The sequence below is a fragment of the Mobula birostris genome, chromosome 9 (genome assembly GCF_030028105.1).
Source record: "Mobula birostris isolate sMobBir1 chromosome 9, sMobBir1.hap1, whole genome shotgun sequence".
NCBI lineage: Eukaryota > Metazoa > Chordata > Chondrichthyes > Myliobatiformes > Myliobatidae > Mobula > Mobula birostris.
In genome coordinates, this window is record NC_092378.1 from 32,533,847 (window position 1) to 32,559,373 (window position 25,527).

Sequence of the window (25,527 nt, forward strand, 5' to 3'; positions counted from 1 at the left end):
GTCCACTCTCAGGGTGGAGGGGCAACACCACTTATTCTGTCTGAGTAGCCTTAACTTGAACCACAGCTTATTACATAGGATAGAATGGTGGAACACAAGAATGAACACTTTGGCCTTCTATATCTTTGCTGAATTGATGTCAGTCTAACTCATCCCAACTGACTGCATGTTATCTATATCCCTCTTTTCCATATCTATTTATGTGTCTATCTAAATTTTTCTTTAAACATTGCTCTTGTTTCTGCTTCTACCACTTCCCTAGGTAGTAGATTCCATGCACCTACCGCTCTTTTGTGTTTTAAAAGAAAACTAGACAACGGGGTGACCCGTTGGGGCACCCTTTGAGAGAAGGGTAGTGCAGTCTGATGTGACCAGAATGAACATTAAATTTTCATGAATGCTATTGGTATCGCTTTGCTTTGGAAACTGAAGTAGAAAACCTCAGTTTATTAGAGAAGAACGACACGTAGCAAAGCAAATATAGCTCCTCCTCGTTTAACGAAGGACACTTTTGACAGCATCATTTCTGGTTTATCTGCCATCCTTGTGCCTCTCGTTGTCATTCTGAAGACGTGCAGTCCTTTCATCCATTGTCTCTTCATCTCTTCTGCTGTTTGTTCTTTGTCTCTGATCCTGGAGACATGCATTTCTCAGTTCCTTAGTCTCTTCCTCTCTCCTCCTGTGCCTGTTTTTGTCATTCCGGAGACGTGCAGACCTTTGATCCCCCGTCTCCTCTTATGCTGTTTGTTGTTTGTCTCTGATCCTGGAGACGTGCATGCCTCTGCTCCTCTGTCTCTTCTCTCATTTTTTTTTTCTCCTGACTCTTTGATCCTGGAGTCATGCGGCCCTGGCCTCATCCGATTCTTGTTCTCTCCTTCTCCTTGCCGCTTCCCGATGACGTTTGGCGTCATCTCTTGACCATAATGTCCCCTTTCCCTTTCTACACGGCATAATTAGGCTCACCATTTTTTTCAACCCTAATGCTGGATAGAAGATACGAAGCAGTAACGCCAAAGGATGCTGATTATCTTGATGATGTGGTTGGCTCTGTCCTAAATGGACGTGATATAGTCACCACTGTCCTTTGACTGCAGCAAAGGGTTTTATGGGTGTCTCGAAGTACGTCATTACAATAAGATTCAATTATCTCTTATTGATGGGTCTCAGTTACATCTGTCCCAATCCTGCACATGCTGATGGTGATTAGCAGAATGTGACCCCTCGAAATAGAGCTGCCCTGCCCTTTTGCTGAGGTAGGTGTCGCTGCTGAGGCTGGCCGTGCACATGTGTCGGGTTGTCATGTCCTGATTTCCATGATGGCTCGGGTGAATGTGAGCCTGTTGATTTTGGCGAATGAGCAATTTTATACGAATATATAGCCCTGAACTTTGCCTGCATTCTGTAAGTTAGCGCATTTTAATTCAATTTAGCCAAAAAAAAGTGCCGCTGTAATGTACCGTTTGTGCTAATTGGAGGTCACAGACAGACAGAGCATGAGAGTTTTAGTAGTATATAGATACCTGCTTTGCACATCTTCTTTAAACTTTGTCCATCTCATCTTAAACTTTTGTCTTCTAGTATTTGACACCTACACCCTTGGAAAAAGAGTCTGACTATCCACCCAATCTCTGCTCCTCATAATTTTAGATCAGATTGCTCCTCATTCTCTGAAGTTCCAGACAAACAATTCTTGTTTGCACACAATACCCCAAATTTGTCCTAACCGAAGTACGCATTAATTATTCTCCAGTTAGAAGGAACTTTTAAAACTGTTTAATTGGGAATCATAAATATTCCTGGCAGAGCAGAGTGGAAAAAATAGCAAGAAGAGAAGCTAATTGGGTATAGAAATAACATAATAAAATCAAATGTTGCATTATGTCACACATTTTCTGGTCAATGCTTTAGATGGATACTGTTGCCTCTTCATTCACTTTCTTTCTTTAATTGTGATTCCAGTGTAGCAGGCAACTCCTGCAAAATATTATTTATAAAGTTGTACAAAAAAATCCCATTTTAGTTATGTCTATGACAGAGAAATCATAAATAATTAAAACTGACTGTGGAGATTTTGCAGTATTGGGTGGTTGCTTGTTCCTTTTCAGATTATAAATAGGTTCAGAAAGTGTCAAGAATTAGATTAGATATGTGGCTCTTGTCTTCTGTCTCCTATAACCTTTTATAGTCAAAGGAAGCTTTTGCTGTGCCTGGAATACATTCAGATCAGCCCGTGGAAATGACTGTCATAATATTCTGCCAGCGTTCTGTGCTCTAACAAACTTTGAGATAAGATAAAGAGAGCTCAATGTGAATATGAGGCAACTCCATACATTAAACAAAGCTATAACAAAGCCCTTGGAATCATTTGGATTTGAATTATAGTGTTGCCCAAGTCTGACCCTAATTACTCGTTCACTCATGTTATTACATTATCTAGTATTCAATTCCAAGGATCTTAGTTCATGTTTATTTTAAATATTTTTGACATATCTGTGGGTCTCCTTATTAACCTGTCCACACTTAGTTGTTCCTTCCTCTACTCACATTCTCAACATTAAGTAACTTACTTTTTTACAAACCAACAAAACCTTACCTTTAAGAATGTGAGACTGAACAATATTATTAACTTTTGGTACATTTGATTGAATCAGATTACCATCTGCCCAGCTGTTGGAACTGTTGCAGAATCTGTATATTTTTAGAAAATGACCAGTAATGCATCTATTATTTCAAAGACCACTTCTGAGTATTCTGGGAGGTAGATTATTAAGCCCTGAGTACTCATCAGCCTTTCAGTTTCATCAATCTATCTAACAGCAATTCTCAATTCCGATTTCAGTAAGTATCCCCTTCTCAATTGATCCTACGTACGCTTTCAAATGTTTTTGGGAGTCTTCTTGTATGTCCTTTGTGAAGACAAAACAGAAGTATTTATTTAATTGTTATGAACTTCTTTGATTCCCTGTTTTTGACTGTAAGGTACCTACACTTGATTTTAATTATAATTTTCTATTCATATCCCAATAGATATTTTACAGTCAGTTTACATGTTCCCTGAAAATTTATTCTCCCTTTTTACTTTTCCCTTCTGAACTAATCTTTGTTCTCCTTTTCTGAATTCTAAACTTTTCCCACACCTCAAGTGTGCCACTTTTCTTGATAATTTTGTTTCTCTTATTTGAATCTAATTTCTTTTAAAAGCAATGGTTAAAGAACAGTTCTTGTTTTACTTTTGTAAGATGGGAATGAACAATACTTGTATTTCATCCAGGGATCCACTGTCAACTCTTTAAGTAATGTGCCATAATCATCATCTTGTGCCTTGTACTTTCATTGTTTCCTTTATTTAAAGTTATGACCCTACTCTGGGAATCAACTCTTAGACTGTATCTTAATAGATGATTCCTCTTCTCCACAGGACCCCACACAGTATGATTGTTGGAACATCAAGGAGTATAGCACAGGAATAGGTTCTTCAGCCCATAATGTCTACACTGAACACAATACCAAATTAAACCGAGTCTCTTCTGTCTTCACATGATCCACCTCCCTACTAATTCATGAGTCTGTCTAAAAAGTCCCTTAAGTGTCACTATTGTATCTGCTTCCTCCGCTACCCGTGGCAGCACACTCCACACACCTACTGCCCTCTGTCTAACAAAAAAAACTTGTTCTACATATCTCCTTTAAACTCCACCCCCCTTACTTTAAATGTATGTCCTCTGGTATTTGACTTTACTACCTTGGGTGAAAGATTTTGATTGTCCACCTTATCTATGCCTCTCATAATCTTATAAATCTGCATGCCCCTCCTAAGCTTCCTGCGCTCCAAACAATCCAAGATTGTTCAACCTCTCCTTATAGCTTATAATAGCTTTCCCCCATTATTCTCTATCGATCCAATAATTGTATATGTAAATTAAACTCACCATAATTATGTCCTTATTGCATACATCTGTAATTAAGATATATACAATTTTACTACATAATCTTAATTGCACCTCCTGTATCACCACTTTACTGAGAGATTGCATACAACCCTTTGGTGAAATTTGGCTTTATCCCATATACAGTAGATCCCATACCAGAATTCTCTGAGCTAATATTCTTCTTCACTATTGTATTGATTTCCTCATTACTTAACAACACCATTCTACCACTTTCCTCTTCCTGTCTGTCTTAAATATTGAACACTTACTTCCCATCCATAGTCTCTCTGCAGCTATGTCTTTTAATTGCAAATGTGTCATCTATGTTGTATGTGCACGACTAATTCATCCACCATTTTGCATGTAATAAGGGCACAATATCTTCAGATTCTTTTTCATATTCTTAGTCATCTTAGCAATATTTTGCACTGTGACCCTGCTTGCCTGTAAGTTTTCAATTTGACTGTATACATCTTAGTATACATTTTAGTTAGGCATTTGACAAAGTCCCTCATGTGAGGTTAATCCAGAAGATTAGGATGCATGGAGTCCATGGCGTATTGAACAGACTTGCACATAGAAAACAGTGTAGTGATCGAAGGGAATTATTTGAGTTGGAGGTCTGTAATTAGTGGTGTTCTGCAGGGATCTGTGCTAGGATCTCTGCTATTTGTGATGTATATAAATGACCTGGATGAAAATGTAGATGGGTGGGTTAGTAAGTTTGCAGATGATACCAAGATTGATGGAGTTGTGGATAGTGTAGACGACAGGCAAAAACACAGCGCAATATAGATCAGTTGCGGATATGGGCAGAGATCTATCTGGCTGATGGAGTTTAACCCAGATAAATTTGAGGTATTGCACCTTGATAGGGCAAATGCAAGGAGACAGTACACCTGTTAGGCAAGATTCTTAACAGTGTTGGTGAGCAGAGAGATCTTGGTATCCAAGTTCTTAGCTTCTTGAAGGTGGCTACACAGGTCATTAGGGTGGTTAAGAAGGCTTATGGAGTGGTTGTTTTTTACTAGTTGAGGCATTGAGTTCAAGAGAGGTTATGTTGCAACTTAATAGGACTCTGTTCAGGCTACATCTAGAGTATTGCATGCGGTTTTGATTGCCCCCCCATAGGAAGGGTGTTGAGTCTTTGGAGAGGGTGCAGAAGAGGTTTACCAGGATGCTGCCTGGTTTAGAGGATATGTGCGGTCATGAGAGGCTAGACAAATGTGGGTTTTCACTGGTGGCAGAGGCTGAGGAGAGATCTGATTGAGGTTTATTAGATTAGGAGAGGCATAGATAGAATAGATGGAGTATATTTTTCCTAAGGTAGTAATGTCTTGATACCAGAGGGTATGCATTGAAAGTGAGCGGGAGTGGGTTCAGAGGGGATGTGAGGGTTTTTCAGAGAGATATGAGAGGATTTTTTTACTTAAGGGTGGTGGATGGCTGGAATGCACTGCCTGGTATGGTGGTAGGGGCAAATATATATTCCACATGAATGTGAGGAAGATGGAGGGATATGGACACTGTGTAGGTAGGAGAGATTACTTTTTGTTTTTTTTTCTTATTTTTAGCTGGATCGGCACAACATTGTAAATCAAGGAGCCTGTTCTTTGTTGTATCTTGCTGCTATTTGACTTCCCAAAATGAATCATCTCACATGTCAGGATTAAATTCCTTTTGCCAACATTGCGCTTAATTTTTTTATCTGACCTATACCTTGCTGTAGCCTTAGATAAACTGTGTTATAATGTTCATTGAAATAAGTGTGAGCTGTGTCTCAGGCCCAAATATCTTATACAGTAAATAATTTTCCTTCCACGATACATTTAGGTGGTCACAGATGAGCTCTTCTGGGGAGTTAAGAATGAAACCTAGAGTAGCAGTCGGTATCCACCTGGATCAACATTGATAAAGTTTGAAATGGTCAATGGCAAGTACCATTTATATATCAAAAATGCAGGCATCGACTTCCCCAACAAAATAATAAGTCAAATCAAGTTTATCGTCATGTCCACATATATGATGATGTACAGGTACATCACCATCACAGGCACATTAGGAACAGACATGTATCAGATAAATTATACCAGACAGTGAAGAACAGGAAAAAGAAGGGACAAGTCCATAGTAGTGAAAGAAGTGGTCCATAGTCTTCCATTCCTGATGTAGAATTGGGGTTCTGAGGGTCAGATGTATGAAGTATGCTTCAAGCAGAGAGACATGGATCACAGTACATTGCAGCACAATACAGGCCTTTCGTCCCACGATGTTGTGCCGATTTTTTAACCCACTCTAAAATCTCTCCTTCCCACATAGCCCTCTATTTTTCTATCATCCATTCCCCTGTCTAAGAGCCTCTTAATTGTCGCTAATGTTACTACCTTGGCCAGTAACCATTGCAGGGCATTCCACGCACCACCATTCTGTGTAAAATACCTATGTCTGACAGCTGTCCCTTTACTTTCCCCCCATCACCTTAAAATTATGACCCTTGTATTAGCCATTTCTGCCCTGGGAAAGAAATCCATAAGACCACAAGCCATAGGAGCAGAATTAGGCCATTCAGCCCATCAAATCTGCTGCACCATTCCATCATGGCTGATTTATTATCCCTCTCCTGCCTTCTCCCCATAACCTTTGATGCTGTGACTAATCAAGAACATATCATCCTCCGCTTTAAATATACCCAATAACTTGGTCTCCCTACTGGTCTGCAGTAATGGATTTCACAGATTCACCACTGTCTGACTAAAGAAATTCCTCTCATTTCTGTTCTAAAGAGGCATCCCTCTATTCTGATGCTGTGCCCTCTGGTCCTCAACTCCCCCACTATAGGAAACATCCAGTATATCAAGGCCTTTCAACATTCAATAGGTTTCAATGAAATCCCCCGCATTCTTCTAAACTCTGATGAGTACACGCACACAGACATCAAGTGCTCCTCATACGTTAACCCTTTCATTGCCAGGATCATTCTCATGACCCTCCTCTGGAGCCTTTGCTGAGAATGAGAGGTGGTGGACGATCGAACCATGAGTGATCGGGGTTTCACTGTGGAGGGATACAATGATGGGAACAGATACAGAACAACTGCATGGATTGACAAGGCATTCCCTCAGTGACCCATCTCCCCTAGCACCATGTATCACTGCCTATCCCCATTGACCTAAACCCAACTGCCTCACACCATCCCTCAGTGACCCCTCTCCCCAGCGCCCTGTGTCACTGACTGTATCCCCACTGACGTTAATCCTCCTCTCTCACATTGTCCACAGTGACCCCTCTCCCCCAGCGCCGTGTCACTGACTGTCCCCACTGACGTTAACCCAACTCCCTCACACTGTCTGTCAGTGACCCCTCTCCCCCAGAGCCCTGTGTCACTGACTGTATCCCCAGTGACGTTAACTCATTTCAAGACCTGGTGGTTGTAGGAAAGTAGCTGTCCTTGATGCTGCTGGTGTGGAATTTCAAGCTTCTTTATCTCCTATCTGATGGTAGCATCGAGAAGAGAGCAGGACCCAGATGGTGGGGATTCTTGGTGAGGGATGCAGCATATGGTGGGGAGGGCTGTGTCCGTCGTTCTCTGCAGCCCCTTACATTCCTGTGCATTAGAATAGCCATACCAGGCCTTGATGCAATGATGCAACCATTCAGGATTTTCAAAAGTGCATCTATAGAAGTTTGTCTCCTTAAGCTGGGAAGTAGAGATGCTGGGGCACCTTCGTAATTGCATCAATGTGTTAAGGCCAAGGGCAGGTCACCTGTGATGTTAACACCTGGGAATTTGAAGCTGATAACCTGGTAATGAGACCTGGCACATGATTTCCTGACTTCCCTTTTGTGAAGTCAGTGATTAACTTGTTTTATTGACATTGTTATTGAGGTTGTTATCACAACAAGTTGTTTTATCTCATTTCTGTACACTGACTCATCACCACCCAGTATTTGGCCAACAACACAGTGGTGTTGTCAGCAAATTACAGGTGGTACTGGAACTATGCTTAATCACGTGGTCATGGGGGTAAAGCAAGTAGAGCTGGGGGCTAAGCACACAGCCTTGCAGTACACTTGTGTTGATCAGTGAGGAGTAGGTGTTGTTACTAATCTGTATTGATTGAGGTCATTGATGAGTGGAAGAATCCATTTGTAAAGGGAGCCCCAATAAGTTTGGAGGGGATGAAGCAAAACCACTACTTTTTGTATTCAGTAACATTACTAGCACCAAATCCCTGAATATCAGTTACCACTGATCAGAACAATTGAAATACGATGAGATTTTCTAAAGGCAAATTATTTGGACTTCTGATGAGTTGCATGTTTACTAAAATTAACTCAAATGTATAAGATAATTTCTTCCAAAGGTTCAGAAGTGGAATTATTTTATAGTAATGTATTAGGGAGGTTCCAAATTCAATTACCAATCTGCACTCAGTTAATCTGGTTTCAGCTGCATGAGTGAAGTTGCACGATTAGAAATGAAAGTTAGGGACATGAGTGGATTGGTTTGTCATGTCTTCTCAGTAAAGTATGCAGTCCCATAATACTGAACATAAACATCTTGCTTATCAAAATTTATTACAGTTAGATAAGTAAAATTGATATATAGGATTATATATGATTTTAACCAAATGGTGTGAATTTGAGGGTCCATATGATCTTCACTCCTTCTGGGTCTTAGAATCGTGTTATAAATCTCTCTGAAAGCTTAGTATGTTTTTTCTCACCATGTCTAGAAGCACAGACTTTCATGGAGTGATACCTCATGGAAACAGGCCATTCAGTCCAACTCGTGGGCACCTATCTGCACTTAGCCCTTGCATTCATATCCTATGTGCATTCAAGTGCATAACTAAAAGGCCACATCCTAGGCAACAACTTGATAAATCTCCTCTGCCTCTCTGGTTCTATCACATCTTTCTTATAATGTAGTGACCATAACTGCAAGCAGTACTTCAGTTAAGGTCTGCCCCATGTTTTATAATGTTGAAACGTAACTTCCTTGCTCTTGTATTCAGTGTCTCCACTGATGAAGACTGGCATTCATATGCCATCTTAATCACATTATTAACTTGCACTGCCACCTTCAAGGATTTTTGGACTTAAACACCGGGGTCCCTCTGTCATACAGCACTTCTAGAACCTCATGGTCTAATTTCTAGTCTCATTAGTATTTTCAACATGCATTGCTTCACATTTATTGTAACTAAATTTTCAGCCCATTTACTATTACATCAAATGGCACCCTGTTCGTCCTTGAATTCAGTTCAAATAATTGTATATTGTTTGTAAGTTTCTGGCTAATCACTTAAACCATGTTCCTTTACTGATTCTTGTCTTTGCATAACTCGCTTCCCACCAAGCTTTGTTTATCAGGTAAAGCTAAAAAATTACAGCCTTTTATGTAAGCCATTAATACACACTGCAACTCCAAGTTAACCTGTATGAGTCAGTATTTGCAAAAAAAATATAAAATTTAGAACTTTAATAGGTAAATCTTATCATAATCAACATTTTAACTGAATGGTAGAATTCTTGTCGCTAAGTCAGAATGCTGTGGGTTTAGCTCCTGACAAGATTTGGTGCAAAGTTAACACATTAATAGTTGTTTTAGAATACTGAAAGAAGAACTGCCCTGATCGGGGTTCTACTTTTTGAGTGAAATGTGACTCCAAGGCCTGCCAGTCTCTGAAAGATCCCATTGCATTGATGAAATTGTAGCATAGATATTCTCATTGTATCCTGGCAGATACTTATGCCTTAACCAACAGCCAAAAGCAGATTAGGTTATCACTATTTCGGAGTTGCTTAACTGCTAAATTAGTTGTATCATAACAGTAACTGCATTATTAAAATTGTCTCATTAGCCATTAAATGATTTGAAACATCTTGAGGTTGGATGCACAGTAAATGCAGTCTTACTCGGCCTTCATTCTTGGTTGTAGTTGTTGCAGTTTATCTGAAGTAAAGGGAATACACTGTATGGTGCATTTTTTTCCAGTTCGTAAGCAGATTTTGCTTAAATGGATTAACCAAAAAAAAGTATGGCGAGATTTTAAGGTATACTTTAAGTAACTCATGAAAGATCTGATGCAGCATTATGCTGAGTTTTTTTGCTTCCATTATGAAACTTTGTGATCTGCTGTGAAGAGTAATTTTGTAGAAACATTTAAGCAAATTATAATATAAACTTTTAAAAACTACTCCGTTTTAAAGAAATTGAGATAAATCTGATCATTCTCATTATTTCCTGTAGGTATTTACTGTAGTTACTCAGTAAATTTACAGAGGTATTTACTCAGTAAATTTAAACAGCCAAACATAGTAGTCTATATTGAATTTTAATAAAATATTATGAATTCTCTTTTGCTCAATTATCATATCAAAGCATGTTTCCTAAGAATAGGAATATCACTGCTCAAGAACTTTAAACATTATAGTTTCAATTTAATCACTGACAGAACTTGTAAATAATAGATCATTGTATTTTATACCCAAATCTAAGTTGCAATGTAAAAGAAAATGTAGAATGCTATTTTACTTTTTTTTTTGCTCCCCCACAAAGAGAAAATCTTACCTCCTGGACAAGTGTAGAAGCAGTTCAGCTGGGTTTCCTTCACAGTTCTACCTTTGTACTTGGCATCAATTACTTGAATTGCTTGGCTGGGCAATTGTTTGGAATCCATTTGAACAACTGTTTGAAACATATTGTCTTTCTAGGCGCTGATTTATCTTCATTGAGAATGTAGAAATTCAGTGAAAATTGATATCAATGTCAGATGTGTGAAATCTTTTTTTAACTCCAGAGTTTACCATGGCAAAGGAGCATACCATGTGAGAATGCTCTTTAATTATTGTTTCTGATGCATTCCTCCTAAGAGCAGAGAGTGAAAAGGGACAGTGGCTATTTATGCTGTCATCATCTGCACCAGAGATTTACCATGTGGCATGCATGTCTGCGTCACTGCTGACATATTGATACCAGGCCCTCATCCCATTAAGAGGGAGCAAAGATAAAATCTGCAGTAATGCCTGAATTACATGCCTACTTAGATTATAAAATTCTCCAAACATTCATGTCATGATCCTATAATGAACTATTAAAGCATCCCATGCATTTCCAGTTTAAAGATGGAGACTGGAGGAGAGAAAAGAAAATTGCATACAAAGTATATATGGTGAGACCCGACACAGGTTGGAAGACCGCTTCACCGAGCACCTACGCTCCGTCCACCAGAAGAGGCAGGATCTCCAAGTGGCCACCCATATTAATTCCACTTCCTGTTCCCATTCTGCTATGTCAATACATGGCCTCCTCTACTGTCATGATGAAGCCACACTCAGGTTGGAGGAACAACACCTTATATTCCGTCTGGGTAGCCTCCAACCTGATGGCATAAACATTGATTTCACAAACTTCCGGTAATCTATTATAGTCTCCCTTCTCCAGCTGTGTATCTCTTTCACCGATCAGCTTCCCAGCTCTTTACCCTTCCCCCTCTTGGTTTCACCTATCATCCCTCCCCTTCCCTCACCTTTTAAATCTACTTTTCTTTTTTCTCCAGTCCTGCTGAAGGGTTTTGGTCTAAAATATCAATTGTACTCTTTTCCGTAGATGCTGCCTGGCCTGCTGAGTTCCTCTAGCAGTTTGTTGCTTGGATTTCCAGCATCTGCAGATTCTCTCTTGTTTGCATACAAATCAAAGCAAGTTATTATATATCTGTATTCCAGAACACCTAAGGTCATTTTTCATATTTAGAGGAAGTGTGCACCAATGCATTTAATTTTAGAATGTGTTTTAGGTAATTTTATTGAGTAAGCCATTAAGATAGATGTTTTGCATTAGGACAGAATGAGTGTTGAATGAGAGATGAAATAGAATTACCACACCAATCAACATGCCCACAGAGTGGTGTTCTGTGCATCAAGGTTCCAATTACAGACTTGTATGGAGTCTTTTGTAGAGTGTCCAAAAGTATATTAATGATGAGCTACCGATATTGAGCTTTCTGATGCATTAGCTTGCTTAAGTAATTTGGAAATAACATGCTAATGAGCCTTGCGTTACTGTTAGACATTCTAATGAAGAAGGCTGAGCAACGGGAACTATATTCTGAGGTAAAGGAACAATGTGTCAGAAACCGAACAGTTGTCAGCGTAGTTTTGTGCAGGGGAGGTCATGTCTTTTAAGTCTGAGTGTTTATTTTGAGCAGCTAAGAAAATTGATAAAGGAAGATCAGCAGATATGGGCTTCATTAAAGCTTTTAATACAGTCCTGCATGGTAGACTAGCCCAGAAGTTTAAGGCACAGAGGATCCAAGCTATGCTGACAAATGGAAGTCAAAATTGCTTTGTGATAGGAGGCAGACCATGTCTTTCCTACAACAAGGTAACCAAAGCTATATGCAAAACCTCAAGAGCAGCCTCACATAATACCTTTGTTCCTAACTCAATCCCTGATGAAGAAGACCAGTATGCCGAACACTTTTTCACCACCCTGTCTACCTGTGTGGCTGTTTGTAGTGAACTTTCCATTTGTACTCCCAGGTACTTTATACTTTATTGTCGCCAAAGAATTGGTACTAGAACGTATAATCATCACAGCAATATTTGATTCTGCACTTCACACTCCCTGGATTACAAATATTAAAAATATTAAAAAGAGTTATAATTAGTAAATATTAAAAATTTAAATTATAAATCATAAATAGAAAAAAGAAAAATGGGAAGTAAGTTAGTGCAAAAAAACCGAGAGACAGGTCTGGATATTTGGAGGGTACGGCCCAGATCCGGGTCAGGATCTGTTCAGCAGTCTTACCACAGTTGGAAAGAAGCTGTTCCCAAATCTGGCCGTACGAGTCTTCAAGCTCCTGAATCTTCTCCCGGAGGGAAGAGGGACGAAAAGTCTGTTGGCTGGGTGGGTCGTGTCCTTGGTTATCCTGGCAGCACTGCTCCGACAGCGTGCGGTGTAAAGTGAGTCCACAGACGGAAGATTGGTTTGTGTGATGTGCTGCGCCGTGTTCATGATCTTCTGCAGCTTCTTTCGGTCTTGGACAGGACAACTTCTATACCAGGTTGTGATGCACTCTTGAAGAATGCTTTTTATGGTGCATCTATAAAAATTAGTGAGGGTTTTAGGGGACAGGCCAAATTTCTTCAGTTTTCTCAGGAAGTAAAGGTGCTGGTGGACCACAGAGAGTGGTGAATCTGTGGAATTCTCTGCCACAGGAAACAGTTGAGGCCAGTTTATTGGCTATATTTAAGAAGGAATTAGATATAGCCCTTGTGGCTAAAGGGATCGGGGGTATGGAGGGAAGGCTGGTACAGGGTTCTGAGTTGGATGATCAACCATGATCATACTGAATGGCGGTGCAGGCTCGAAGGGCCGAATGGCCTACTCCTGCACATATCTTCTATGTTTCTATGTTTCTTGGCAGTGAACTCTGCTTGGTTGGACCAAGTCACTTCATTTGTGATATTGACCCCGAGGAACTTAAAGCTTTTGACCTGTTCCACTTGCGCACCACCGATGTAAGTTGGGTCGTACGGTCCGCTACTCCTTCTGAAGTCAACAACTAATTCCTTCGTCTTGCTGACATTGAGGGATAGGTTATTGTCTTCGCACAATGCCACCAGCTTCTTAATTTCCTCTCTGTACTCAAGTTCATCATTACCCGAGATACGGCCTACAATTGTTGTGTCATCAGCAAATTTATATATTGAGTTTGATGGAAACTTTGCTACACAATCATGGGTGTACAGTGAGTACAGCAGGGGGCTGAGTACACAGCCTTGTGGGGCACCGGTGCTCAGAGTGATTGTAGAGGAGAGCTTGTCCCCTATTTTAACAGCCTGGGTCCTGTCTGTGAGGAAGTTGAAGATCCAGCTGCAGATCTGAGTGCTAAGGCCCAGGTTCCGGAGCTTAGGAATCAGTTTATTTGGAATGATGGTATTAAAGGCAGGGCTGTAGTCAATGAAAAGGAGCCTTACATAAGGGTCTTTATTCTCCAGGTGTTCTAAGGAGGAATGTAGGGCCACAGAGATGGCATCTGCCGTTGACTTGTTGCTCCGGTAGGTGAATTGCAAAGCGTCAAGGTTGACCGGTAGGCTGTGGTTGATGTGTGCCGTAACCAATCTCTCGAAGCACTTCATAGCAATTGATGTCAGAGCCACAGGTCGATAGTCATTCAGGCATGCCACCTTGCTCTTCTTTGGCACTGGGATTATCGTTGCCTTCTTAAAACACGAGGGGATCTTAGACTGAAGCAAAGAGCAGTTGAAGATGTCAGCAAACACTCCAGCTAGCTTGCTTGCACAGGCCCGGAGAACCTGTCCCAGGGGGCCATCTGGGCCTGTTGCGCTCCTTGGATTTATCTTCAGGAAGGCCCTTCTAACGTCCTCCTCGGTGACGATGAATCACAATGCCACCAGGTCCGGTTCATCTGGAGGGAGCGAGATGCTCCTCTTCTGTTTGACTCTTGTGTAGAATACATTAAGTTCGTCAGGAAGAGAAGCGCCACAGTTATTGATATTCCCAGCCTTTTCTTTGCGCCCAGTGATCCCATTTAGACCCTGCCATAGTCTACTGGTATCCCTTTGGTTAGCCTGGGCTTCCAACTTGGCTCGATATTGCCTCTTGGCGCCCTTAATGGCTTTCCAGAGTTCACACCTGGATTCCGTGTAGCGACTGGTACCCCTCTGTTCCACAATGTTCGTCAGTGCCCTGCCATTCACTGTACATCTTACATTGCATTCTACTGTCCAAAATGCCTAACCTCACACTTACCCAAGTTGAAATTCATTTGCCATTGATCAAGATCTCTGTATTTCACTGTAACCTGCCACACTATCAACAAGACCCTCTAGTTTAGTATAATCAAAAAATTTTCTAATAATACCATATTCATATTCATCCACCCCACTACTTTCCACCTTTGTTAGCTTCCCCTGAATCCCATGCAACCTAATCTTTCAGATCAGCTTTTCATGTGGGACCTTGTCAGGTTCAATATAAGACAACTTGCACTGTCCTACCTTCATCCTATCCCTTACGTACTGTTTCAAAAACTCTAAAAGATTCATTGGACATTAGGATCTCCCATGCCTAAAATTATGTTGACTATTCCTGACCATGCATGTGATTATAGAGCCTGTCCCTCAGAATTCCTTCCATTGACTTTCCTACAACTGAAGTAAGGTTCACTGACCTATCCTTGCCACCCTTCTTGAACATTGGAACAATACTAGCTATTGGTGAAGATTCAGAAGACTAGAGGGTGGGTAATGATAACAAATATTTCTAAAGGAGCATTTGCAGTTTCTTCCCTGGCATTCATAATTTCTGGTGGCTGCACTTGGTCAGGCTCTGGGATTTGCCTAGCTTAATGTGCTTCAAGACCGCAAATGACTTCTTTCTTGTTATAAGCATGTGATCCAAGATCTCACTACTTATTACCCCAATTTCTTTGGAATTCATGTTATTCTCCTTAGTAAACAGGAGAAACAGACATTAAAAATCTCAGCCATCTCTTGCAGCTCCACACATAGGTGGCCCTAATGGTCTTTAAGAGGACTTAGTCTCCCTAGTCACCGTTTTACTGTGAGTAATTGAAGGACCTTTTTGGATTATTTTTAATGCTACCTACTGCCAAATTAATCTCATACCCTCTTTTTGCCCTGATTTCCCTGTAAAGCCTACTCTTAAAACGTTTTATATTCATTAAGCTACTCATTCATTACCCAGCTGCTGAAAGAGTATTAGTCTTCCTTTTTCCTAACCAGGGACCTTATCTCTCATCAGCCAGGATTCACTGAACTTGGTCTGTCTACTTTTCACCCAAACTAGAAATGCAGTTCTGAGACTCTTATATGATACTTCTAAAAACCTCCCATTTGCCTTGAAGAGCGTTGCCTAGTTAGTCTCAGCTAGATCCTGCCCAATGCACTTAAACAACACATCTGCAGAATTCCTTTTGTTTCCAATGCACTTAAAGTTGGCTCTGCTCCAGTTCAGTACCCTCTCTTTCTTCCATAACTCCTTTGAAAGTAATATAAAATTGTGGTTACAGAGAGCTTTCCAACTACCACTTTAGCTACTATACCCACCCTGTTTAACAAGGTCCAGTATTACCCCTGTTTAACAAGGTCCACTATTGCTCCTTCCCAAGTTGGTTCTATATTTTTGTTTATTGTTTTTCCTTCTTTATCTTTGCTCAGTTAGAACAGTAGAGAGGCCAGGCAGGATAATTGAATATGCCTCATGTGGAATGTGGGAAGGCAAGGAGACCTTTAGTGCCCTTGATGATTGCACCTACGAGAAGTGCATCCAGCTGCAGCTTCTAACAATCCATGCTCAGGAGTTAGAGCTGGAACTGGATGAACTCTGAATCATTCAGAAGGCTGAAGGGGTGATAGATAGGATGTATTGAGAAGTGCAGGACACAGAAAATTGGGTGACAGTCAGGAAGGGGAAAGGAATTAACGAGCCAGTGCAGAGTACTTCTGTGGCTGTTCCCCTCAACAACTGATACTGTGCACCACTTTGGATACTGTTGGGGGGGGGGGGGAATGACGTAGCAGAGGAAAGTCACAGCTGTCAGGTCTCTGGCACTGAGTATGGCTATGTGATTCAGAAGGGAAGGGAGGAGAAGAAGCAAGCTGTGGTCGTAGGGGATTCATTAGTTAGAGAAACAGAAAGGAGGTTCTTCGTGCGAGAATGAGATTCCCAGATGGTATCTTGCCTCCTGGGTGCCAGGGTTTGGGACATCTCGGATCGATCACCTCAGCATTCTTAAGTGGGAGGTTGAACAGCCAGAGGTCATAGTCCATGTACGTACCGATGACATGTGTAGGAAGAGTGACAAGGTTCTGCAAAGTGAGTTCAGGGAATTAGGTGCTAAGTTAAAGGGCAGGACTTCCTGTGTTGTGATCTCAGGATTGCTACCCTTGCCTCATGATAGTGAGGCCATAGGTAGAAAGATCATACAGGTTAACATGTGGCTAAGGGGTTGGTGTAGGAAGGTGGGCGTCAGATTTTTGGAACACTGGGTTCTCTTTCAGGGAAGGTGGGGCCTATACAGAAGAGATGGTTTGCACCTGAACTGGAGATGGACTAATAACCTAATGGGAAGGTTTGCATGGGAGCAGGGGTTAAACTCAAGTTAAAGAGGGATTGGAACCAGAGTGCCAGAGCAGATATTGGAGAGGTTGTGGAGACAGATGTTGTTAAGTCCTCAAATAAGGACAGGAATCAAAAGGTTGAGCATGGTGTGACTAATGTTGTGAGCCACGTAGATTTCAATGCAAGAATTTTCGTAGGAAAGGCAGGTAAGCTCAGGGCATAGACCAACACATAGAATTATGATATTGTAGCCATTAGTGAGACTTGGTTGCAGGAGAGACAGGACAGGCAGCTCCATATTCTGGGGTTCCATTGTTTTAGAAGTGATAGTGGGGTAAGGGGTTTAAATGAGGAGGGGTGGCATTACTGTTCAGACAAAACCTCATGGATGTGCTCAGCCAGAACAGACTAGAGAACTCATCTAATGAGGCATTATGGCTGGATCTGAGGAGCAAGAAAGGTATGACTATGTTAATGGGGCCATATAACAGACCACCCAACAGTCTGCGAGATTTAGAGAAACAAATTTGTAGAGAGATCGCAGACTATTGCAAGAAACATAAGTTATTCTAGTGGTGATTTTAACTTTCCACATATTGACTTGGACTCATATTCTGTAAAAGGACTGAATGAGATAGAGTTTGTCAAATCTGTTCAGGAAAATTTCCTTGATCAGTAGAAGTCCCAACAAGAGAGCATTTGATACTTGATTGGCTGTTAGGGACGGAGACAGGGCAGGTTACAGAAGTTTATGTAGGGAATACTTTTTATCTAGTGATCATGCCATAAGTTTCAAAGTAAATATGCAAAAAGATAGGCCTGGTCTGTGGGTTGGAATTCTAAATGGAGAAAAGCTAATTTGGGTGATATCAGAAAGGATATGGCAAGTGTGGATCGGGACAGGCTGTTTTCTGGCAAAGGTGGACTTGGTAAGTAGGAGGCCTTCAAAAGTGAAATTTTGAGAATACAAAGCATGTATGTGCCTGTCAGAATAAAATGTAAAGATAACAGGGTTAGAGAACCTTGGTTTTCAAGAGATGTCAATGCCCTGGTTAAGGGGGGAGTGGGGGAAGAGGTGTATATCAGATATAGGCAGGTAGAAACAAATGAGATACTTGAGTATAAGAAATGCAAGAGAACAGTTAAGAAACAAAGGGGTAAAATAAGTCATGATGTAGTCCTAGCAAAGAAGGTGAAGGAAAATCCCAAGGTACAGATATGTTAAAACAAAAGGAGTGCAAGGGACAAAATTGGTCCTCTGGAAGGACAAAATGGTAATCCATGCCTGGAGCCAAAAGGGGTGAGGGAGATCTTAAATGGATTTTTTGCATCTGTATTTACTCAGGAGACAGACACAAAGTCTGTAGAGGTGAGGCAAATCAGCATTGACTTCAGAGATTCTATACAGTTAGCAGAGGTTGAGGTGTTTGTTGTCTTGAGGCAAATTAGGGAGGACAAAACCCCACAGCCTGACAAGGTGTTCCCTCAGACCCCGTGAGAGGCAAGTGAAGTAATTGCAGGGGCCCTAGCAAAGATATTTAAATCACCCTTAGCAACAGGAGAGGTACTGTGGGATGATAGCCAGTGCTGTTCCCCTTTTTAAGAAAAGCTCTAAAAATACACCAGGAATTTATAGGCTAGTGAGACTGACATCGGTACTGGGGAAGTTATTGGAACAGACCAGATATGTATTTGGATAGACATGGACTAATTAGGGATAGTCAGCATGGCTTTGTGCATGGTAGATCGTGTCTAACCAATTTTACGTAGAGTTTTTTGAGAAAGTTACCAAAAGGGAAGGCAGTGGATGTTGTGTACATGGACTTCAGAAAGACATTTGACGAGGTCCAGCTTGGGAAGTTCGTCAAAAAGATTCAGTTGCTCGGCATTCAAGATGAGGTGTAAGCTGGATTAGACGTTGGCTTTGTGAGAGAAACCAGAGGGTGATAGTAGATGTTTGCCTCTCTGACCGAAGGCCCGTGCATGGTGGAGTACCGCAGGGGTCAGTGCTGGGTTCATTGTAATTTGTCATTTATATTTCTTTATATTCTGTATGATGATGTGGTTAACTGGATCCACAAATTTGTGGATGACACCAAGGTTGGTGGTGTAGTAGCCAGTGAGGATGACTACCAGAGCTTACAGTGGGAGCTGGACCAGTTGGGAAAAATGGGCTGAAAAATAGCAGATGGAATTTAATGCGGACAAGTGTGAGGTGTTGCACTTTGCTAGGACCGACCAGAGTAGGTCTTACACAGTGAATGGTAGGGCACTGAGGAGTGCAATAGAACAAAAGGACCTGGAAATCCAGCTCCATAACTCATTGAAAGTGTCATCGTAAATAGTCGATTAGGGTTGAAAGAAAGCTTTTGGCACATTTACTTTCATAAATTAAAGTATTGAGTGCAGGATGGGATGATATATTGAAGTTATTTAAGATATTGGTGAGGCCTAATTGAAGTATTGTGCGCAGTCTTTGGTCACCTACAGGAAAGATGTAAGATGTTGCTGGGACTGGAGGACTTGAGTTATAAGGAAAGATTGAATAGGTTAGGATTTTTTTCCTTGAAATGTAGAATATTGAGGAGAGATTTTTATACAAATGTACATAATTATGAGGGATATAGATAGGGTAAATGCAAACAGGCTTTTTCCACTGAGGTTGGATGGGACTATATTTTGAGGTCATGGGTTAAGGGTGAAAGGTGAAAACTTTAAGGGGAACATGATGGGGATACTTCACTCAGATGTTAGTGAGAGTGTGGAGTGAGCTGCTGGCCCAAATGGTGCATGTGAGCTTGATTTTAATGTTTAAGAGAAATTTGGATAGGTGCATGGATGGTAGAGGTGTGGAGGACTATAGTCCTGTTGCAGGTTGATGTGAATTGGCAGTTTAAATGGTTCAGTACAGACAAGATGGGCCGTGGACCTGTTTCTGTACCGTACTTTTCCATGACTTTATATTGTGCAAGGTAACTATCTTGGATATAGCACAATTCTGCCCATCCAGGTCCTTCATACTCTCAGAGGCTTAGTTATTACTGGGAAGATTGAAATATTTCACTAACGCTATCCTATTTTCACAATTACGTGCAATCTCAGGATTCTATCATAGTGCCCTACCAAGGTGACCATCCTCTTTTTTTTAAAGGTTCTAACCCAATAGCCTTGTGTCTCGGCCCGAAACGTTGACTGTACCTCTTCCTAGAGATGCTGCCTGGCCTGCTGCGTTCACCAGCAGCTTTGATGTGTGAGCCTTGTTAAATGTTCCTTCAAGAATATCCTCTCTAAGCACTGCTTTTAAATCCTCCTAATTAAAAAGGAAGTACCCTTTACTTTTACCTGTCTGTCTATTGTGCCCAAGTCATCAGTACCCCAGAACATTGAGCTGCCAGTCCTGCCCTTCTCTCAGTCAATACCTGTTAGAGCCATAATATTAAAGCCCCGTGCAGTAATCCACACCCTTAGTTCATCCACTTTACCTGTTAGGTTACATGCATTGTAACAGATTCAATTTAAAGCAGTTTTGCTGTTTTACTGTAAACAGCTGTCCTGCTAGTTTACACTGTTTGATTGCTGCATGTACCCATTCTTCTCATCTTCCCCTGCAAATGTATTTTAAATCTTCCTTACTGGCAAATGTAAATTTCCGCACTGTGATTTTGGTACCCCTCAGGCTTAAGTGCAGCCCATCCTCCTTGTTCAGATCACCTCTACCCAACAAGACATCCCAATGATTCAATAACCGGAATTCCTGCTCCCTGCTCCCTGCAGTGGCTCTTGAGCATCACATTCATCTGATTTTAGCTTTTTGTTCCTGGACTCCCTAGCATGTGGCACCAGAAGTAATTCAGCGATCACTACCCTCAAGGTCCTGCATTTTAATTTCTTTCCTAACTCCCTGTACCCATTCTGCAGGACCTCATTGCTTGTTCTGCTGATGTCATTTGTATCAATGTGTACAACAACCTCTGATTATTCATTTTCCACCTCAAGACAACTTTCCAGCCACTCAGTGACATGCTTGACCTTGGCACACAGATGGCAGAACCATCCTGGCATCTTTTCCACAGCTAAAGAAACTCCTGACTCTCTCCCTCACTATTAAATCTCTTATCACTGTTTGATTGCACTCCATCCGTGAGGCTCAGAGCCCGTTACACTGCCAGACATCTGATTACTGCTGCTAGCCCCGTAAGAACAACCCCTCAACAGTATCCAAAGATGTATATCTGTTACTGAAGGGAATGATCACAGGAAAAACCCTGCACTGACTACCCACTACCTTTATTTCTGGTGATCATCATCTAGCTGCTTGGGTGTGATCACCTCACTAAAATTATCATAAAACTGTTGGCACTGTTCATTGCCTTTAGCACGCTGGTTGTCCGCCCTGTTTTTGCCATTTTTCTATAATGGTTATTGGATTTAGAGTATGCTTGCAAGAAAATGAATCTCAGGATTGTATATGGTGACATATATGTACTTCGATAATAAATTTACTTTGAACATTGAAGTAGGACTTTGCACTTCCCACAGATGTAGCCATTAGGGAGACCATGAAGTTCCCACTAAGTGTAGGAGGAGCGTTGCACTGCCCTAACTGCCATCTTGTCTACACTGAGTCAAGAATTAACAGTAAAAATAAGACCTTACCAATTCTCGCCTGTGCTTTCTCACTGAAGCCTTTTTGAGGAATATTTTCACTCTTCCTCTTTCTCCCGTTCCCACTCTCCTCCCCCACCCTCCGTCTCCCTCCCCTCTGCTCAGCCCTTTCATCTTACCCCTCCTCCAGTCACATTACCACCACAAAAATAATTTGTTCAGCAAATCTGAACAAGATGTCTTGATATTCCTCGGAAGGAATTATTTGATAAGTACGCGGAGAGCAAGGGAATGAACTGTTGACATGATAATCAAATTACCCAGTGATACGGACTTCTGATTTCTTTAGAAAAATCACTACATGATTGCTTTTTATAATTTAGATTCAAACTTTGTATTGTAAAAAGGGAAGAGACCTGAAGTGTGCATTCTGATATACGGTGTGCTCATTTACAAAATGAAATGCGCATTCCTTGGTATTAATATGGTGGTTGCAGTTTAAGCATGAGTTTTTTTTTAAATAATGGATTGGTTAATATAAAATGTAATCTGTAGCAACAAAATGACATAATTACTCTTTTTTTTAAATTTGGAAGGACGTTGAGATTAATTAAAGGTGCAAGATATCAGAAATTGCCTTTATTGTGAACAATAATAGAGCTTGTTCATCAGTTGATGTAAAACCTCTGATGTTCACTTCTACACAAATCCCAATATTGTTGTTATAGTATCCAGTTTATATAAATACTGAAGTAAAACATTTAGTCTTAAATTTTGATTTTGGTATAGAATTTTCATTGGATTAATGATCATATCAGCGAGTTGGAAAAAATGGAAATAGATACCATTCAAGAATAAAATAAATTCTTTAACAAATTTGGTGTGGCATGTTAATGCTTGTTAAGAATGCAATGAGTATATTTTAGATGGTGTATATGCCACCTATAGAACCATCTGACATCCAGTTATTTGCAATTTCAGTCTTATAGGTCTGTCTTAACATTCATGGGAAACTGTTCAAATAAATGTGCTTTTGGAGAATGAGTGGAGAGATATTTGGTTATACCACATGCAGTATAGGTTACTTTATTTTTCAAAGGAAGTATGCTGTAATTTTCATTAATGCATTGAAGGGTACATTTTAAGCTTGTTGATCACACTGGGGATTGAAATACTCTTGTTCAGAACCTGCCCAATATACTTTCTGCACCATTCCTGGTGTTTGAAGCTAATGTGTTTGTGCTGGTCTTTCGTAAGTTGCTAAATTTGCTTGACAAATGAGCTGTAAGAAATAGAACAGGTTTTCTTTCTGTAGAAAATAAACCATTCCCAATTAAATCACTGAACACTTAGTGATGTTTGGTTTCAACAACAAGCTGGTGAATTATGTCAGTTTTGAGCCCGTTCTTTTAACAAAACAAATTTTGAGAGAGATGGATAATATTATCCACTTTCCGTAAGTTATTCACATTTTAAAATAAAACAAGTTTTTCTGAGATGTTTGCCAGTGAAGAAACTGGCATATCTTTCTGCACAGTTGTGTAGAACAATGTCACTGCAATCGCATTGCTGAAAAAATATTATTTCATTACTAGTAATTTGTAATGTTCATTTTCAGCATTTACTGTGATGTGATTTTAATGTGAGCATTGCCACTGAACTAAGTAGGGAAAAATGAAAAATAAACTTAATCCTATACATTATCCAATGCAGGCTTTATTTTTAATTTTAGTTTCTATCTATGGGATCTGGTTCTATGAAAAAGCGGAGTGTCAAAGGATTACAGAGCTTATGAAAAAGTAAGTGTCAGAAAACCTTTTTTCAAATGTAAGCAAAGTTGTTTAATTGTGCATGCTTTTACATACTGGACTTGCTTCCAATTAAGTCAGTTCTGTGCATTTTCCATGCCATACAACACTTTGTGACATGAACAGTGCAGCTGCAGCCTTGTGTTATTTTATGAGCAGGACACTGAAGTGGTATTTCATGAATTGCACTGAGAGCGGTAAGCGTAAAGGAAGGGGGCTGGTGGTTCTTGTAAATAACAGATGGTGCAATCCTGGGCATATTTCGATCAAGGAACGTGTCTGTAGCCCGGATATTGAACTTTTTGCTGTTGGACTCCGGCCATATTATTTGCCAAGGGAAATCTCACATGCAATTGTGGTTGTTGTGTACATCCCTCCCTCTGCCAACCCGACGTCAGCATGTAACATCACTTACACCATCATAGCCAGATTACAAACCCAGCACCCGAGTGCCCTCATTACCATCTTGGGTGACTTCAACCAGGTTACCATGGCTAGAACACTGCCCAACTTCACGCAGTATGTGAGCTGTACAACCAGAGGGGAGAGGACTCTGGATTTGATGTACGCTACCGTTAAGGATGCATACAGCTCCTCTCCCCTCCCCCCACTGGGAAGATCAGATCACAACCTGGTGTATCTAAAACACTGCTACGTGCCTCTGGTGAAGAGTAAACCTGCAACCTCGAGGACAGTGAGAAAATGGTCGGAGGAGGCTTATGAGGCGCTCCAGGGTTGTTTTGAGGTGACAGACTGGCAGGCACTCTGTGAGCCACATGGAGAGGATATTGATGGGCTCACAGAGTGCATCACCGATTACATCAGCTTCTGTGTGGACTGCAATGTTCTGACAAGAACTGTCCTTTGTTATTCAAATAACAAGCCATGGGTGACAAAGGAAATTAAGGACATCCTGAACGCTAAAAAGAAGGCGTTTAGAGATGGAAATAGGGAGGATCTGAGGGCAATACAGAGGGACCTGAAAGCCAGGATCAGGGAGGCTAAAGACAGGTACAGGAGGAAGCTTGAGTGGAAACTCCAGCAGAACAACATGAGAGAGGTCTGGAGGGGGATGAGGACCATCACTGGGTTCCAGCAAACTTGCAACAGAGGAGTGGAAGGCAATGTGGACAGGGCCAATGAACTTAACTTGTTCTTTAACAGATTTGACATTGTGGCCCCTGCCCATCCCACACACGAGCCGTCTGTTGTCGGCCCCCAACCAGCACATATTCCACTCTCCCCTCCTACCCCTCCTCACAGTCCCCCACCCTGCTCTCATGACTATACCCCTTCCCCACACGAAACCACCACGTTGGGCTTCACAGCTGAACAGGTGAGAAGATAGCTGAAATGTCTCAACTCAAGCAAGGCTGCAGGACCGGATGGTGTCAGTACCAGGGTGCTCAAAGCCTGTGCCCCTCAGCTATGTGGAGTACTTCGCCATGTATTCAACCTGAGCCTGAGGCTCCGGAGGGTTTCTACTGTGGAAGACGTCCTGCCTCGTCCCTGTGCCGAAGACGCCGTGCCCCAGCGGCCTCAATGACTACAGACCGGTGGCATTGACCTCCCACATCATGAAGACCCTGGAGAGACTTGTTCTGGAGCTGCTCCGGCCTATGGTCAGGCCACACTTAGATCCCCTCCAGTTCGCCTACCAGCCCCGACTACGAGTTGAGGATGCCATCGTCTACCTGCTGAACCGTGTCTATGCCCACCTGGACAAGCCAGCGAGTACTGTGAGGGTCATGTTTTTTGACCTCTCCAGTGCGTTCAACGCCATCTACCCTGCTGTGCTGGGGAGAAGCTGACAGCGTTGCAGGTGGATGCTTCCCTGGTATCATGGATTCTTGATTACCTGACTGGCAGACCACAGTACGTGTGCTTGCAACACTGTGTGTCCGACAGAGTGATCAGCAGCACTGGGGCTCCACAGGGGACTGTCTTGTCTCCCTTTCTCTTCACCATTTACACCTCGGACTTCAACTACTGCACAGAGTCTTGTCATCTTCAGAAGTTTTTGGATGACTCTGCCATAACTGGATGCATCAGCAAGGGAGATGAG

The 25,527-nt window shown here is 41.4% G+C and overlaps 2 protein-coding genes across 5 annotated transcripts in view; one reads left to right on the top strand and one right to left on the bottom strand.

The window, feature by feature from the left end:
* cacna1c (calcium channel, voltage-dependent, L type, alpha 1C subunit) overlaps positions 1 to 10,796 on the bottom strand; it is a 687,918-nt gene extending 677,122 nt beyond the window's left edge. For both annotated transcript variants that reach the window (XM_072267751.1, XM_072267750.1), the window contains exon 1: positions 10,507 to 10,796. In XM_072267751.1, coding sequence (XP_072123852.1) covers positions 10,507 to 10,636 — 130 coding nt within the window. In that variant the 5' untranslated portion in view covers positions 10,637 to 10,796. The remainder of the gene's footprint in view (positions 1 to 10,506) is intronic.
* Positions 1 to 25,527, top strand: part of dcp1b (decapping mRNA 1B) — a 70,534-nt gene that overhangs the window by 18,084 nt on the left and 26,923 nt on the right. For all 3 annotated transcript variants that reach the window (XM_072267753.1, XM_072267754.1, XM_072267755.1), the window contains one exon: positions 23,387 to 23,453. In XM_072267753.1, the coding sequence (XP_072123854.1) occupies positions 23,387 to 23,453 (67 nt within the window). The remainder of the gene's footprint in view (positions 1 to 23,386; positions 23,454 to 25,527) is intronic.